Consider the following 17849-nt stretch of genomic DNA (forward strand, 5'->3'; position numbering starts at 1 on the left):
TTGTGCAGGGGGAAGGGAGAATTCCACCTTGTGGTTTTTCCCATTACAGTGTTGCAAGAACACCTGCACTTGGCTGAGTTTCTCTTCTCCTAAAGATACAGGGTCAGTCTCAGGTCCTGAGCCTGGCAACCCTAGCCTCCTTGCCTCATTTCCCCAAGAGATAAAAAGACAAGCTTTACATTCCTGGTGGTGCCCTCTCCTTCCAGGGTCAGATCTTTGCAGAGTTTGAACGTTTCCTGCTGTTGTTCCTCTTGCTCAGCCTGGCTGCTGTCTGTGAAATCTATAGGTGCAAGACGGTTCAGGCTAGCCTCCATGGAGTCAAGCAGCCTTTGCCAACCTGGTGCCCTCCAGACAGTTAGGACAACAACTCCTATCAGTCATTGACCATGCCTGCTGCTCTAACAGGAGCTGTACTCCAAAATATCTGGAGTGTTTACATGGGGTGGAGAGGCAGCCATGTTTTTTGCCAAGTGATGGAAAGTCATGAAGTTCCATCACTTCCAGTGGGACTTGTTCTATTCTACTGAAAGTGTGTGGTGATAAGAGGGCCCACAGCGCTGACCACTCCAGGCTCTGAGCAGTTGGGAGACTTCTTCTGGAGTTTAATGAAGGGGGGGATGTTAAAATGGAGAGTTACGGGCAGCCCTTGACAAATACTGGGATCTGCAGGACTGTGGATCCTAAAGTGGACTCATGGTCTGATTCAGGTCACAATCAAACCGGATAGGATCAGGTGAGTCCGCTCCAGAATCCAGGTTTTGCAGATTCCTCCTTCGTCCCACAGCACCAGGTTGGGGAAGGCTGGCTTCAAGCTTCTCATGGCTATAGTCTAATATATGCTAATGATATGCTAAAAAGGTACATGGGGGCAGTCATCTCACTTATCCAGGAAGTGGTCACGTGTCACAATGGGCAGCTGCTTCCAAGGGCTTTGTACTACAAACGTTTCAGCAAGTGCAGCAAGTGGCGAGAAAGAGTTTTCTAAAAAGACTCTGAAAGCCCTCAGACCACCTCGTGGGTTGTTGACTTCATTAATGACATGTTGCAACTAGGGTGGCCAGCCTCAGGGCCTGAGACTGATCCTGTATCTTTAGGGGAAGAGGAAGTCAGCCAGGTGCAGGTGTTCTTGCAACACCCACAAAGTGGAATTCTCCCTTCCCTCTGCACGAATTCCACCCTGTGGTTTTTCTCATTACAATGTTGCAAGAACTCCTGCACTTGGCTGACTTTCTCTTCTCCTAAAGATACAGGGTCAGTCTCAGGCCCTGAGCCTGGCAATCTAGTCTGCAGGATATATCTGCAAAATCCCACCGGTCCTCTGTGTATGTGTGGGGGGGGGGGCAGGGTTGTTGTCGTAGAGTAATGAAACAATTATCACTGCAGATAATTTTTATGAATAAAGTTATTTCACATGTTACCTCACCTTGTGCATGTGTGTATGTTTTATTCTGCTTTTTAGTCTAGAATGGATCTGTAATCAAGGTGCCTGGGCTGTCCAGAGCAAAAGGAAAACATGCCAGTCTGCCAAAGTCAGGCATGCAAATGGAAGCTCTGTGCTGCTGCAGGGATTATTGTAACCAATCTCTGTACATCTCTCAATCACAGCAACACGCTTAAAATGATTTCCCCAACAATAAATGGCTTGTCTGTGTTATTTAGTCAAGAGCAATTGCCATCTTAATTGCATATTCTCAAGATAACACCTGCATTGAGTTACTGTAGTATTTATTTTAATTGGCTAATTGATTAATCATTTGAAAGAAGATAGCTAATTAGCTAAAGGACCTATAATGGGTTGACAGCTCTGATTTTTAACTGTTCAAGAAATGTAAAAATAAAGAGAGAGAAAAGATTCCCCCCCCCGAAATTTAACCCCAAACATGATGAAATATATGGTGATAAATTCAGGGCTCTGTTCATCATTTGTTTCTTGTCTGAATGAGAAATGGCAATCAGCCATAGTGGCTTTCAAGGGTCAGGATTCCCAAATGACTGAAAAAGTGTGGCCTGGCCTGCTCTTGCATGTTTGAACACAGTTTGAGATGTGCAGAGGTCAGCGTGAATCAAGGCATTAGATTATCACCTGTCCATGTCTGTGCATGAAGCCACAGTTAGATGCATAGCTGGAGACGCCTCCTGAGGGCTGCTTTGTGCCTTTTTGTCTTCCCTGCAGCATTTTTCACAGAGACCCCTCATGATATGACCGCCCGGGCTGGCGAGGATGTGGAGATGGCTTGCTCCTTCCGTGGCAGCGGCTCCCCTTCGTACTCCCTCGAGATCCAGTGGTGGTACGTGCGCACTCACAAAGACTGGACAGAGAAGCAGAACTGGGCCTCCAACCAGGTACAACCAACCCTCGTCCCCTCCTCTTCCCCGCCCCCTGTCCATTTTTTGCAAGGGCTCAGTGCATCCACAGCCCCAGTACAGACATTCTTTGCAGAATTCCCTTCAGGATTCCACTCAGCCCTGTAGCCAGCCTTCCTTTCTAGGTGGGGCATTTGGGGGACGAGCGGTGCATAATGCCAGCCAATCCTACTGGTGGAGAGGATGTGAGGGCCAGGCCAGGGGAAGGGAGAGGCAGTGGCTTGCCCCCTCACTTCTTCTCCATCCAGAGAGTGTGTTAGCTTACATGAATGAAGTTTTATCTGCTGAATTGTCTCACTTTTTGGAGGGATCTCCAGGAATACCTGACTCAAAAGCTTCACTTTGCCTTCCTTTGCCTAAGAGGGCTACAGTTCTCTTTGACCTGTGGCCTATCCCTGTGTTCTGATTCTTCATGAATTGAACTACATTGGTAAATACAGTGAGCTCCTGAACCTGGCTTTGATGCTGCATTAGGTATCTCAGTTTTAGATTCAACCTGAAAAACAAACTTGTCTATACTACACGTTTAGGGGAAGGCAGAGAGAAAATAAATACTATAGGGTGTGTTTGTTCCTCTGTGAGAGTCTCTCCTTCTAGTCTTGTTCCTGCCCTTGTTCCTGTTGGACAATCAAGGGGAAATATTTTAATTGGCTCCTATATAAAGGATAGACTAAGCAATTGAAAATTAATTGTGGAAAGCAATTGGACATTTTTTTTACTGTTGCTGGGTTGATTTTTCTGTCCAGAAACCCTGAGAAGGTCTCATGCTGAGCTGCACATATTAGGAAAATCAGAAATTATGCCTGATTTACAGCTTAGGTGTCAAGCCAGCCAGCTAGCTAACTGTAGTGAACGCAGCAATATTTATATTCTTCTAGAGCTGTTTCTATCATTTGCCAATCAAGAAAAAGAAGAAAAATAGCCACTATGTTTGTGAGTAGAATGAGTGCACTAAACGAGTAAAGGGTAGCCATTTTTTCACATCACTTTAAGATATCTCTGTATTTCATCCTTTAGCAATAAGCACCCTGTCCTGCTCTACTCATTATAATGACTGCAGAATAAACTCTTACTTTTACTTGTTGTTGTTATGTGCCTTCAAGTTGATTATGACTTATGGCAACCCCATGAATCAGTGACCTCCAAGAGCATCTGTCATGAACCACCCTGTTCAGATCTTGTAAGTTCAGTCTGTGGCGTCCTTTATGGAATCAATCCATCTCTTGTTTGGCCTTCCTCTTTTTCTACTCCCTTCTGTTTTTCCAAGCATTATTATCTTTTCTAATGAATCATGTATTCTCATGATGTGTCCAAAGTAGGATAACCTCATTTTCATCATTTTAGCTTCTAGTGATAGTTCTGGTTTAATTTGTTCTAACACCCAATTATTTGTCTTTTTCGCAGCCCATGGTATGCACAAAGCTCTCCTCCAACACCACATCTCAAATCATCTTATTACAGGGTCCAAAGGGGTTGGAATAAACAGCTATTTTCCAATATTTGTTTTGGGTGGGGGGAGTGGAGTTTGGTTTTCTGAGCCGTATTCCAAACCGCAGAGGTGAAGTTTTTCCCTCTTTGCTCCTTTCTTGTTCTAGCACCCAATTATTTGTCTTTTTTGCAGTCCATGGTATCCGCAAAGCTCTCCTCCAACACCACATTTTAAATGAGTTGATTTTTCTCTTATCCACTTTTTTCACTGTCCAACTTTCACATTCATACATAGAGATCGTGAATACCATGGTCTGAATGATCGTGACTTTAGTGTTCAGTGATACATCTTTACATTTGAGGACCTTTTCTAGTTCTCTCACAGCTGCCCTCCCCAGTCCTAGCCTTCTTCTGATTTCTTGACTATTGTCTCCATTTTGGTTAATGATTGTGCCAAGATATTGATAATCCTTGACAAGTTCAATGTCCTCATTGTCAACTGTAAAGTTGCATAAATCTTCTGTTGTCATTACGTTAGTCTTTTTGACGTTCAGCTGTAGTCCTGCTTTTGTGCTTTCCTCTTTAACTTTCATCAGCATTCGTTTCAAATCATTACTGGTTTCTGCTAGTAGTATGGTATCGTCTGCATATCGTAAATTATTAATATTTCTCCCTCCAATTTTCACATCTCCTTCATCTTGGTCCAATCCTGCTTTCCGTATGATATGTTCTGCATATAGGTTAAACAAATAGGGTGATAAAATACACCCCTGTCTCACACCCTTTCCGATGGGGAACCAATCGGTTTCTCCATATTCTGTCCTTACAGTAGCCTCTTGTGCAGAGTATAGGTTGCGCATCGGGACAATCAGATGCTGTGGCACCCGCATTTCTTTTAAAGCATTCCATAGTTTTTCATGATCTACACAGTCAAAGGCTTTGCTGTAATCTATAAAGCACAGGGTGATTTTCTTCTGAAATTCCTTGCTCCGTTCCATTATCCAACGTATGTTTGCGATATGATCTCTGGTGCCTCTTCCCTTTCTAAATCCAGCTTGGACATCTGGCATTTCTCGCTCCATATATGGCAAGAGCCTTTGTTGTAGAATCTTGAGCATTACTTTACTTGCATGGGATATTAAGGCAATAGTTCGATAATTACTGCATTCCCTGGGATCCTCTTTCTTTGGAATTGGGATGTATATGGAACGCTTCCAGTCTGTGGGCCATTGTTTAGTTTTCCATATTTCTTGACAGATTTTTGTCAACATTTGGACTGATTCAGTCTCAGTAGCTTGTAGCAACTCAGTTGGTATGCCTTCTGTTCCTGGTGATTTGTTTCTTCCAAGTGTTTTAAGAGCAGCTTTTACTTTTACTGCAGGCAAACAAACATGCTTCTTTATTGTTGGCTGGGTAGACAGCACACCTGAAACTGAAACGCAGAACAAACAAAAATCCAAGGAGTGGAGTCTAACTTTAGCCTCATAATACAAGATTCTAATATTTAACTCTTCAAGAGTTACTACACAGGCGGGTGTTTTTTTTCAGGATCATTTAAATAATTATAGGGTGATTGTGATGCACTGGGCTACTTCTAGGTGGAAGGGTGGGATATAAATAAATAAATAAATAAAAATCACCCTCCATCAGGGAAAATCTTGAGTGAGCAGACCTTTGGAGGCTCTTCCAGATGAAGCTTTTCTTGTGCACTCACCCTGCCTTATTCACTGAATTTTTCAGATGGTCCTGTTCTTAAACTGCTCCTGTTCTTAAAACAAGCTGCCATTCTTTAAATGGGGCTTGTAATTGTCTGTCATGTCACAAATTAAAAGGAAGACGATTTCTCAAAAAAGCCCTGAGGGTGGTGAAGGACAGCTCTAGTGGTCAGCAGTGCCCCCATTTCCCCTCCCTGGCTACAGGGCTGTGGGGTAGTACAGCCACACTTGCACTGCCTTGGTACTTTCCCCCAGCTTTTTAGTGGAGGGAGAATTGCCTACTAAAAAATCCTAGAGGGGGGGTTGCCCCCATTTGCTCCCCACCCCGGCAACAGGCCTGATTCCACGTGGGACAAGATTCCTTGCCAGGAAAGAGCTGTGATGCCACAGCCGGTGGCAACTTGCTGCTATGGAGAGCTGGCACGGAGTTGTGGCTAATGCCAGTGTGCAAAATTCATCATTATTATTATTTTGTACAGTCATTAATTTTCATTATTAAAGCTCTCATTAGTTTTGCTTTTCCTTCATTTGAATTCATTTCCTTACCACATTTGTTGTCATCATTGTTTTCTTCTCATTCTAATAATAATAATAACAATAATGACAGTCAAGCTAACTGGCTTAACATAGTGCCATTCCAGGGCACTCTGAGAGGATGAGGGAAAGAGTGGCTGCCACAAAAAAATAGCAGCCATTCCCCCCCAAATGCCCCCAGATGTTGCAACATCTGGGGCATTTTGAGAAAATAAAATGATGTCTTCCAGTGGAGGCTTCTACTGTGAGCATCTGCTGCTGCGAGAGAAAGGTAGCCCTCCTGTGCCCCTGAAGGAGTGAGGAATGGGATAAAGGAAATGAAAACTGAACCAGAAGGTGCCCCGTTTGGTCTTTACAAAATTTGTGCCTGAGGTGAGAAGTGCCCAGTTCAGATCTTGCATCTGCCCCAAACTGTCTTGATGACCTCAGGCAAGCCTCTCTTCACTCTGAGTCAGTATCACTGCTGCTTTTCACAGTGTGCATCTGCAACATGGGGTTGATCATGCTTTGTCTGCCTGATGAGTCTCGCTGCAAGGGGTCGTGAGAGCGTATCTTCAGTGCTGTCTTTGATGCTAGTCCTCAGTGGCATAGCTTTGGGCTTGAGGTTGGAGATAAGATGCTGGCTTCCTCTTTTGTTCCGTCCCATGGCAACCCCCCCCCTTCACACAAAGCACTCTCTGGAATAGGACCATTTCAGGAGAAAACATTATGAGCCAAACAGGACCAGAGGTCACCCACAGAAGTCCAGAGAAACACAAGAGAAAAGAAATCATTCTGAATCAATGAATGAATTTAAATTATAATTTAAGCAATTGTTGAACAATGCAGTCTGTGCTTGCAGAGCGCCTGTACTTGTTGATTTAGGGGACACGCACACACAGTGGAGTCGGACATGCAGAGGCCCCTTTCACCACGGCTGCAGCTACCTCTTCCCTCTTGGTGAGTTTGTGGAGGCTGCGGGATGAAACCGTTCTCCTCCCCTGCATCTAGAGAGAGACATCCTTCCTGCTAGGCTCTTAAAGGAGGTGTTAATTTATATGTATCAATGCAAATGTAGGTCTCTGCACAAACTAAGGTGGGTGCGTTCTTGCGGCATTGTGCCATTCAGCATGCCCAGCTGCCCTGTAAAGAGAGGGTTTTTTAATTAAAAAAAAGTGGTAGGAAAGGGCAAGAGATCTGGGGTGCAGCAGAAAAGACCCAGGATTTGGGTCCCTGGTCCCCTCCCAGTAAAGCTGCTGGGGTCAGCCCAAAGGGGGCTAGTCCTGTTCAGCATCTTGTTCCCAGTCAGGGGCCTGGGGGAGAGGGCCCACATGCATCCATCATGGGCTCCTGCTCCCTCAAACAATGCCACTCTTTCCCTTTCCTTCCTTGCTGACCTCCACCTGGGTGCCTGGAGCCCCTCTCCTCTCCTTCACCCATACCACTTCCTTTGGCCCAACCGTCTCCACCTCCTCTCACAACCAACCCAAAGTCTGCATCACTGAACTGAAATGACTCCCTGCTCTCCCCGATTCCCTTCCCCATCTACATCCCCTTCCTCTGCTGCCTCCCCCCTTCTGAAGCTTAGACTGCAATCTCCTTGGGGCAGAGACTTATCCTCTTATACTTTGTAAAGCACCCCGCACATTGATGGAACAAGGGCTGCATTCAGACGTGGAGTTTATTGTGTTATTTTTTCTGATTATAATGCTAGCACATCTGTTCCAATTTCTAATGTTCCTTTCACACTGCAGGACCTGTTTTTTCATCAGGACTGCCATGTTGTGCTACGTTGGGCAAGTGGTGTGACATAACAGCAAAAGTGCTCAGACATCTCTCCCCCCATATGTGCATGTGGCACACTTCTGTATGCCAGAATACACTCCAGCAGTGGTGTGATCCCAAGAAAAACCTGGGGAAAATAAAATACCAAACTCCTGCAATTCTCCAGGTTAATGGGGATTCACTTTTTTTTTGACGCAATTAGCATGGAAATGAGCACTAAACTTCCACTTGATTCTGCTAGATTTGTAGAAGTAGCTTTTACATTGTGTGAAAGATCACATAAAATGCAAAATTTAACAGGTAAGGAAACATCGGGGAAATAGAACGAAGTGCTGTTTGAAAGCACCCCATATAAATGGAAACAAAGTATTGCTGTTTTTACTGTTGCTGTTAGACGTCTCTATTTTAACGTCTGTTTTTGTGATGTTTTCAAGTGCTTTTAGTGGTTTTGTTTGCCGCCCTGGGCTCCTACTGAGAGGAAGGGCAGGATAAAAATTTAATAAATAAATTTAATAATAAATGTCTCTCTGAATAATCCCCAGCAGTGCCATCTGGATTCCTGCATTGAGCAGGGGGTTGGACTGGATGGCCTTATAGGCCCCTTCCAACTCTACTATTCTGATTCTATGATCTCTGAACACAAAGATGACTCTTTTTTCCTCTCTCTTTCTCTCTCTCTCTCTCTCTCACACACACACACACATGCACACATGTACGCATGTGCACACAGACACACACACACACACACACACACACAGACAGACTCCCCTGCTGCAGACCTGACCTCCATACATGTAAAAAGTCAGTTCTTCTAAGGCCGAAGGAGATCCCGTGTCAAGGGCAGACCCTTGCATTAGTTGGCCCTAAGGGCATTAGACAAGTGGCCTCCCTCCCTCCCCCTTCCCCGGGTGGGTTGCTACCATTTCCTTGCCTCGCTGCCTGCCTGCCTGCCTTCTGGGACCCAATAACATCCGCCGCCGCATCTGCCTTCACGCTGCCATGTTCTAGGCCGCTTGCTGCTCTTGTCCTCTGCTATCCGCCACTCCATCTCCCTCTACCCAGTATCAGGTTCCGCAAACAGCTGCCTCTTTATTTTTCTCTCTCTGCTCACACAGAGATAAGGGCCAAATAATGGCAAGGCGCCTTTCATCATCTTAATGAGGCTTTATTATTTTGTGCTTTGGTGACACGATTGTGGCTGGCGCTCCCATCAGCCAGGCTGAGCTGGGGGGGGGGGGATGGAGTCTCGGGGGCAACACTATCTCCTTGAGTGGCAAGGGCAAGGGGAAAAGGACACTTCGCTCTTGACCACGGACTGAAGAGGCTCATGGCCAGCAGCGTAGTGGCAAATTCAGAAGTCCAGGGTCTCTCCATGATACACACCCCCTCCCTCCTTTTTTGGTGCTGGGTTGAGAATGAGATCCTTGTTAATGCTGTCTCACACAGCAACAAACATCCCTAGGGGCCAATAAACATGAAAGGGGAGGGTGTTAGCTGCTAAAAAGAGTCTTCTCAGTGGCTAACTCACCTCGTGTCTCTCTGATTGACTCCAATCAGCAGGAAAGGGCAAGGAAGCATGTTAGAAGACTCTTCTCACCGGCTAGGACACTGCCTTTTCATGCTGATAGGCTCACAGGATGCTGGAGTCACAGGGACCCTGCTGGGACCCTGCTCCCAGACATTGGGGAGCAGAGGAGCACCCTTTCCCCACTGGCTCTTTGGAACTTTGGGGGCTAACTGCAGAAATTGGAGGAGGAGGAATCCCATGGAGGTTAAGGCTGTCATCAGCTACTACTAGAAACCATTACTGTGTCCTCCCTCCCCTGTCGGAGGCAGTATACCTCTGCTAGTTGCTGGGAATCCCAAATGGGGAGAGTGCTGTTGTGCTCAGGCCCTGCTTGCAGGCTTCCCAGAGGCCAAGGTGAGGAAAAAAGGTGCTGGACCAAATGGGTCCTCAGCTGCAGGCTCTTTCAATGAAGCCACCAGTTAATGCACTTGCCGCATATATTCCTAGGCTGGAAACAGGCCTTAGGTGTGCTTTGGTTTTACCCTAAGAAATGGCAGTGGTGCAATAGGGACTGGCAAACGTCAGGTTGGTGGGATTTACTTCGGTTTTTACTAGCACCCTGAATTCCACCAACCAGAGACACTTTTGCAAAATGGGGGGGGCAGCATTCTTTAGAATTAGGGGTTGCCTGTAACCACATGCTCAAGGCATGAAATTGTTTTCAGTACCAGAACTGGGCTCACAGTCCTGCCGCACACAAAGACACATTCTTCAATTCCGCAACCTAATTTAGAAGTGGGGAGAGAAAGCCTTTTGTTGTTGCTGTGGTTAAGGAATGGGGAGGCAGGATCCTTGCTGATCTACTGCAAATTACTCAGAGATCTACCAGCAGAGCCCAAACTACCTTCTGACTCCTTCTGCTGCACACCAGTTTTACTTTGTCTTGCTATCACTTCTGGTCACACAGGTTATGCTGGAGTATCGGAATGCAGAAATTGAAAAATTAAGCCGCATTCGTGTTGGATGTGCCCATCGAGCCATGCCACTTGGAGGAGGGGGGCCCATGCAGCATTGAGCCCCCAGCCCTCTGCTAATGCATGGGCAGTGACATCAACCTGAGGAAGACTAAGGGTGCACCAGGGCACCTCCTGACACTTCCTGGGCTATGGCTGAGGGGTGCAGGAGAATCTAATTATTTATCTAATAAATTTGCATACCACTTTTCCAGAAAAATATCTTCCCAAAGCGGTTGACAAGCCATACATCAAGCATACAATAAAATACAAGTTAAGACCATATGAAGCACCACAAAAATATCAAAGCAACATTTCAAATGATTACTAAATGCCAAGAGGACCAGCAGTAATGCAGCATGATATCAATGTGTCAAAATCAGGCAAAAATGCTAGTTCTGCAACTCAGATCAAACTAGTTGCTAAACCAGATCAGGCTAGTTGCTAAATTTACAAACATCATCAGTGACCAAGAAGCAGAGTCCTTGTGGTTGACAGGACCAAAGGGAAGAGCAGGGAAGCAGGAAGCCATACTCACCGGGTGGTGTCAAGGAAGGAGAATGCCTCACAGCTCTTCTGGTAGCTGACCAAGAAAACATACAGGGTTACACTCACTCTGCTTCTACAAGCAGTGAGAAGTTCCAGGGCTTCAGGGCTTATCTAGATTTCACTTCTTTTACAAGGATGTCCCTGGAGGCTTAATGGCATTTTGTAATATTTGAGTTTATTTACGAATATACTAGTTGAACAAAGATGGAGGCAAACAGCTTAAGCATTCCAACAGACACTCAAACATCACAGCTTCCCCATCACAGTGGGAGAGAGGAAACCTCCAAACGCTGTTAGGTTATAGATTCCAAACTCAGACCATTTCCCTCAAAGCACAATCTCTTCTCACACACATACACCTGGGTTACACTAGGGCTAAGGAATCATAGAATCATAGAATAGTAGAGTTGGAAGGGGCCTATAAGGCCATCAAGTCCAACCCCCTGTTCAGTGCAGGAATCCAAATCAAAGCATTTGGGAAGGGAACGTCTACTTTTGCCCCATTCAAATGACTGAAGGCAGATGTCTAATAGTAGTTCCCATGGAAACACAGCCGCTTTGGTTTCCCTAACCAAATAGTGACTTGCCAGGACTAGTAAAAATGAACAGCAGTCCTCCTGGATCCATTAATCCACTCCTGTCCAAACTTCTCCCAGTCTCACAATATGTAAGAGTGAATGTGCTTCTAGCTTTAATCCAGCAAAAAGACTGTGCAGCAGATACCAGAAACCCAAGAATCTCGTCAATAGTGAGAGGAGGATGTGTACAATGGGACACATCAATGCTTGGTTGATACCTCCGCTGACCCTCTGAATTATTATCTGTCTCTGGAAATAGAATCTCAAGGGTTCCTCATCTGACCACATAAAAATTTTTCCATTTGCAGTTCTCACTCGCTCGCTAGTCCTATTGCTTGGTGTTTTGTCAATCTCACTTCCTTGCTATGAAGAGGTTAGACAGGGCACAGAGAAAAGTCACCTGATCAGTGTGCCCAGCCACAACAGTGGCTGAATAACAGCTCTTCCCAGGAGTTCAGCGCTTGACTACTTAACACATGTGTCTGTGGGGTAGGGAGAGAAAGATCAGTTTTGCTTCTCTCTTCCTCATTTTCCCAATCTTAAATTCAATTCTCCACATTTGTGCAGCAATTTGCCATTTAAAAAAAAAAAATCCTCATGAAAATTCTCCAGAACTTTACTGTGAATTTCTCCTAATAAATACATATTTGTAGGCAGTTTTGACTGATGCACACATTTCGCAAGTGATTTCTCATCCTATAATGCATTTCTGCATGTTATATTCACTCATATTCATTTTTATGCATACTTTCCACTAACATACGCATTTTTGTAAACATAGTTTGGTTGGCAGACTGCATTGCAAAATTAGAACATGTGCTGATTTCAAAGGATGGCTGTTTCTGTTCTCATGTTGTCTTGGAAATAGTGCATTTGATAGATTTGGCTTGAAACAAAATTAGATTTCTCACTCATCCCTAGTGTTGGGTCTCATTAAGCAAAATAGTGAATGCTGACAGGTAGAGGGGCTGGATTCTGCCATCAAGATTCCTCCCCACTTCCTTCCTTGGCATTCTGTCATGTTCAAGTCTGATACCAGATCCCACAGAGGAGACAAGGCAAGAGGCAAGCAGAACTTGCAGGACCATGGATAGCTCCAAGCAAGCAACTTGCTCCAGCAAAGGTTGGGAACAGAGGGAAGCCTTTTAATGGCCCATCCATACCCAACCTCAAAATCCACATTTTCCATATTCGGTTGGTGGCCTCAAGAACCACACCATGTCCTGTTTATGCTCAGATTCATTTGTTAAAACCCCATTTTCAAGCATTATACATGTAGGCTTTCTCTCTTTTTTGGTCTAATTCACTTTTGCATTTTGTCACGCCCCCTAAGTCCACCCCTTTATGATGATTAGTTCATAATGGTAGTTTGTTTTTCACGCGCTTTTCTGGAAGAGCATAAAAACATATTTCTATTTCCTTAATTAACACACATGTGCAGGTTTGTGTTTAAATTGAAATTGCTTCAACTGCAGAAGGTGTGAATTATTATTTATTATTATTAACAAACTGTAATAATGATAAAAACTGTAGTAATGTAATAATAATGAAACTTTTAAAAATAAAATATCCTTGTCTGGCCTGTTACATATAACAAAATACATACTACTTAAAATTTACTAATACAGAGGTGCATTCCATGTTTTCAATGCATTGTTTGCGTCATATTGCAAAATAACTTTTAAGTGCAAATATAATTCATTATACATTCAAATGTATATTTGATCACAAAATAGAAGGTGTTTAAAAAGAAGCAGCAGCAGCAGCAATGCAATACAGCTGCAGAAGCCAGAGGAGGAAGTACCTTGGTTTGTTACCGGAAGCAGACATGAACTATAAGCAAAGAGGAGGAGGTGTGGACAGAGGGTGGGATCTAATCCAATCATCCATAATACAAAAAAGCAGGGGAAGACATCCTCACTACAGAGATTAGAGAGGTTGACAAGTGGGACAGAAATAATTATAGTCAGGTACGGAAAGTGCGAATTTCTCTAGAGAAAGTCCAAAATGGCAGGGAAGGTCATAGGGATATCAGCGAATTAATGGAGACACAGGGTGGTTAGATCACAGATTAAAAGGAGGTATGGATAGGCCCTCATACATTTAAACCACTCATATAGCCATGGTTTAGTTACAATAAACCACCCAGAGAGCTTCGCCTATGGGGCGGCATATAAATAAATCAATAAATGGTTTCCCTCGAAGAATCTTGGGAACTGTAGCTTGTTAAGGACTTGCAAGGTTGTTAGGAAATTTCTCACAGCTACTGTTCCCAGCGCCCTTAACACACTATAGTTCCCAGGATTCTTTGGGAGAAACCATGATTGTTTAAGTGGCATAAAAGTTTGTTAAATGTGTGGTATGGATGATGATTATTATTTATTAAACGCCTCTCCTGCCCTTCTTCGCAGAGGGAGCCCAGGGCAGAAAACAAAGGACAAAACACTAACAATATCTTAAAACATCCCCAAAACAAAACATCCTTAAAACATTTTAAAAATAAAACATCTTAAAAACGTATTTTGAAAACATCTTAAAAAACAATTCCCAAACAGACACAAACTGGGATGAGGTCTCTACTTAAAAGGCTTATTGAAAGAGGAAGGTCTTCTGTAGCTGCCGAAAAGATAACAGAGACAGCGCCTGTCTAATATTTAAGGGGAGGGAATTCCGCTACACTAAAAGTCCACTTCCTATGTTGTGCGGAATGGTGGGTATGACCTCTGTTTCCAGACTCCCTCCTCCAGGCTCCACTTCCTTGTGGAGAATTTCAGAGCCCGAAAAGGCCAACCGTCTGGCCTGAAGACAGGCACTCCTCCATCCTGTCGCCTCCCTCCTGGTGTGATCCCTCTGCTGCTGTACTGGTGAAGTGGGGTGTGGGGATCAGGGGAATGTGCCCACAAGGGTCCAGGCTTTGGGCCTACAGGTCCTGGTGGTCCAAGGGGTTCTTCTGGAGGCTCTTTTCTGACAGCCTCAGCCACAGTGGCCTCCTGATCTGCAGATTTCAGAAGATGGCTCAGGGCCATGAACTTGATCTGGCTTCTTAGCTGGTGCTTCTGCAGCCTCCACCTCTGTGACTGCATTGCTACTGGGTTCAGAGGTCATGACATGTTCGAACCCTCCACTTCTAAATGCCTGGGAAGGGTTCTAGTGGACAATAGCTATGTATGAAGTGGTTTGAAGAAGCCTCAAGTAGAAGCCATCACATGTAAACCCAAAAGTTGCTCAATTTGTTTTATTTCCAAGGGTCATAGAATCATAGAGTTGGAAGGGTCCTAAAAGACCATCTAGTCCAACCCCCTGCTCAATTGAAGAATCCAACTTAAAGCATCCCTAACAGGTGGCTGTCCAGCTGCCTCTTGAAGGCCTCCAGTGTCAGAGAGCCCACCACCTCCCTAGGTCATGGGTTCCACTGCCGTACCGCTCTAACAATTAGGCAGTTTTTCCTGATGTTCAGCCGAAATCTGGCTTCCTTGCTGCTCTGCCTCAGCAGGGACCCTTCCACATAGTTTGCGCTTCTGTGCCTTTTGTTCCTCAGCTCAGCCAAGGAGCTGAGCTTCCTCTGATTGATCACTCCCTTCCCTCCTCCAAGGTCCTGGCAGTTCCAGACCCGCAGGGTCTGTGTTGCTCTTGCTCAGTTGCCTCCTCTTTCTCTCCTCTTCCCTGGCTTCCTAATGATTTCTCTCCTGACGTCTCTTGGCCCTTCTCTGCGGGGTGATTTTATCTTCATCAATTAGCTAAGCTATAGATATCTAATTGCTTTTCATACATCATTCTTCCTGGTGCTTTTGTGATATTTTCCCTCGCCATCACGTCATCAAATACCGAGACCAGGGAACCTGACATGGACACATTCAAAAAGATGTCGTGAAGCCTGAATCTTCTCGACTGCATGAAAAAGTTAGGTTGCTTTTCTGCCATTGTCACATCTTCCCACAAAGAATCTGGGAGTTGTAGGCTGGTGAGGACAGCAAGAATTGTTGGCTAGAGAAGCGCAGCCCTCCTCCCCCCCCCGCCTGCCGGACTGCCATCCCCTGGAAAAGGGAGAATTGAAATTAAACCTTCAGCCAATTAGTTCTTGACTATACCAGGAGTTTCTCTGGGTGTCTGCTTCCATCACCAGATGCGTGAAGGAGACTGTGAAGGAGACTGTGAAGGAGATGGTTTGTTATGCATGCTCCATAGTTTAAAACTGCATTTAAAAAAGGTGAGAATTAAAGATAACAGAACATATTCTGATAACTGAAGCACGAAACAATGTATGCATTATATAAAGAGCTTGGAAGATTAATTTTAAAAAGTAATAAATTGCAGTTACAATTACATGGCCCCAGAAGTAGTAATTACTGTTACAATTACAATTGCTCAGAAAGTAACTGATTACTTTTTCTCAAAAGTAATCACTACAATTACATTTCAGTTACTTTTTAAAAAAAGGTGCTGGCCTTGGCTGCTGCGCATCTAAGTAGCCGAAAACAACATTAAAAATAAACACACACATACAGAGGTAGTAGAATAATTCTTTTTATTCATAAGATAGCAATGGTGGTGTCTCTGCTGGTCAGGGAGGCGGGGAGGGAGGCTGAGGCCACTGCTCAGATCTTTGCACGTCCAACCAAGTGCAATCCCCCCCCACTCATCCAGCCAGCATAATCTCTCTCACTTAACCACCTCCCGGACCCTGCCCTGACACCAACTAAGGGACACTCATCCAAGCAAACATTTTCCTGAGATGCAAAAAAGTTAAAATACTGCAATTGCAGCACAGTAGCCAAAGAGGGTGGTGGAGGCCACTTTGTGGGCCAAGTGCAAACACAGTATTCACACACACACACACACACACACCATCTCTCACCTCCACAGTTCTTTATCTCCATTCTGCTGCTGCCTCCTTCTCCTCCTTTATCCATGTTCTTGGCCTCTGGCTCCTTTCTCCCTCCACTCCATTCTTCACCACCACCATCCATTTTTTTAAACAATTGTTTTCTCCATTCCACCTTGTCTCACTCTTCACCGCCCCCCTCGTCGCCTCCTACCCACCCACAGAGCATGAGGGAAGAGCGACACTGCACAGAAGCCCAGTTTGAGGTACATGATTTTCATCCACGAATCAGAGGAGTAGAAGACTTCCACTGCTTCCCCGCGCCAAGTAATGCTCAAAACTAATGCTGGAAACGTTACAATTACTCCACAAAAGTAATAAAATTACTCCTAGTTCTATTACAATCAAAATGTAAAGGAATTACCCACTCGTTCCTCAAAAAAGTAATGAATTACAAGTGATTTGTTACTTGTAACAAATTACTTCCAAGCTCCGATTTTATAGCCAAATGGGAGATAGTAAAAGCTTTTCCGAGCCACAGCCAGACCTAGAAGAGCACAATGAGAATGATTATTGAATTACCCTTCATAAGTCTGGAGGCAGACTTTGGTGGTGCTAGCATACGAGGGTGGGATGTGGTAATGGAAACAGAAATCAGCATCCAGAAATGTTAGCTTGCATTTCAAATACAGTTTCAAGGAAACATGGCTTTGGGAGATGATGCACTGGATTTGCCTTCTCCAACCTCTTGCCCTCCTGATGTTTTGGACTACAACTCCCACCAGCCCCAGCCAGCACAGCTGCATGATGCTGGGACTGATGGGAAGTGTAGTCCGAAACATCCAGAGGAGGGGCACCGGGTTGGGGAAGGTTGGCTTAGATGGGTGGGTGGGTGAATGGACAAGCTAGAAATGACTTGATCTGTGTGCATAGCTAGTCCCCAGTGAAATCTCAGAATCAGTAAGACCAGGACCAGAGAGAGGGGGAAGACGATTGGAGGTGCAAAGAGATGTATATGGAAACAGGCATCTTGGGGGGTTTGTTACCCTTTGGGGTGAACCAAGCTCCTTCGCCATGCAATTGGCAGGCACACATTTGACCAGCAATTCAGACACTAATAAGCATACTTCAGGCATACTTTCTCCATATTTTAATTTTTCAAAGCACAGCATGAACATTTAACATTAACCTGTCATTTTGCAAAAGATGCAAAAAACGGCTTTGAGGAGGCTGACTGCAGGGACAAGTCGATCAAGATTGCACATACCAGCTCTGGCTGCAAAGAGGAAGGATGGCTTCCCTTGGAGCTCTGTTTGGAAAAGCAGATTGGCTGTCTGTACCAATGGCAGAGTTCACCTCACTGCTGAAATTAGATATGTCCATATGCACTCTAGCAATGATCAAAGGTGGGCTGCAGCGCACTTGGTTTCTAGAAATAGACTAAATGCATGCAAAATAAGCAAAGCTATGGAAATCTTTATGTGTGAAATTTATTCAGCTTTTCTTGGCCCTGAGTCTGGTTCCTCAGGGCTTTGATTGTTTGTACACTCCCATTAACAGGCCTACTATCTCTTT

The 17849-nt window shown here is 44.7% G+C and overlaps 1 protein-coding gene across 1 annotated transcript in view; it reads left to right on the forward strand.

The window, feature by feature from the left end:
• Positions 1-2184: 2184 nt before the first annotated feature.
• Positions 2185-17849, forward strand: part of VSTM2L (V-set and transmembrane domain containing 2 like) — a 45415-nt gene continuing 29750 nt past the window's right edge. Inside the window, exon 1 of the mRNA XM_061630184.1 lies at positions 2185-2343. Within this exon, the coding sequence (XP_061486168.1) occupies positions 2200-2343 (144 nt within the window). The 5' untranslated portion in view covers positions 2185-2199. The remainder of the gene's footprint in view (positions 2344-17849) is intronic.

Source organism: Rhineura floridana, chromosome 6, assembly GCF_030035675.1.
Source record: "Rhineura floridana isolate rRhiFlo1 chromosome 6, rRhiFlo1.hap2, whole genome shotgun sequence".
NCBI lineage: Eukaryota > Metazoa > Chordata > Lepidosauria > Squamata > Rhineuridae > Rhineura > Rhineura floridana.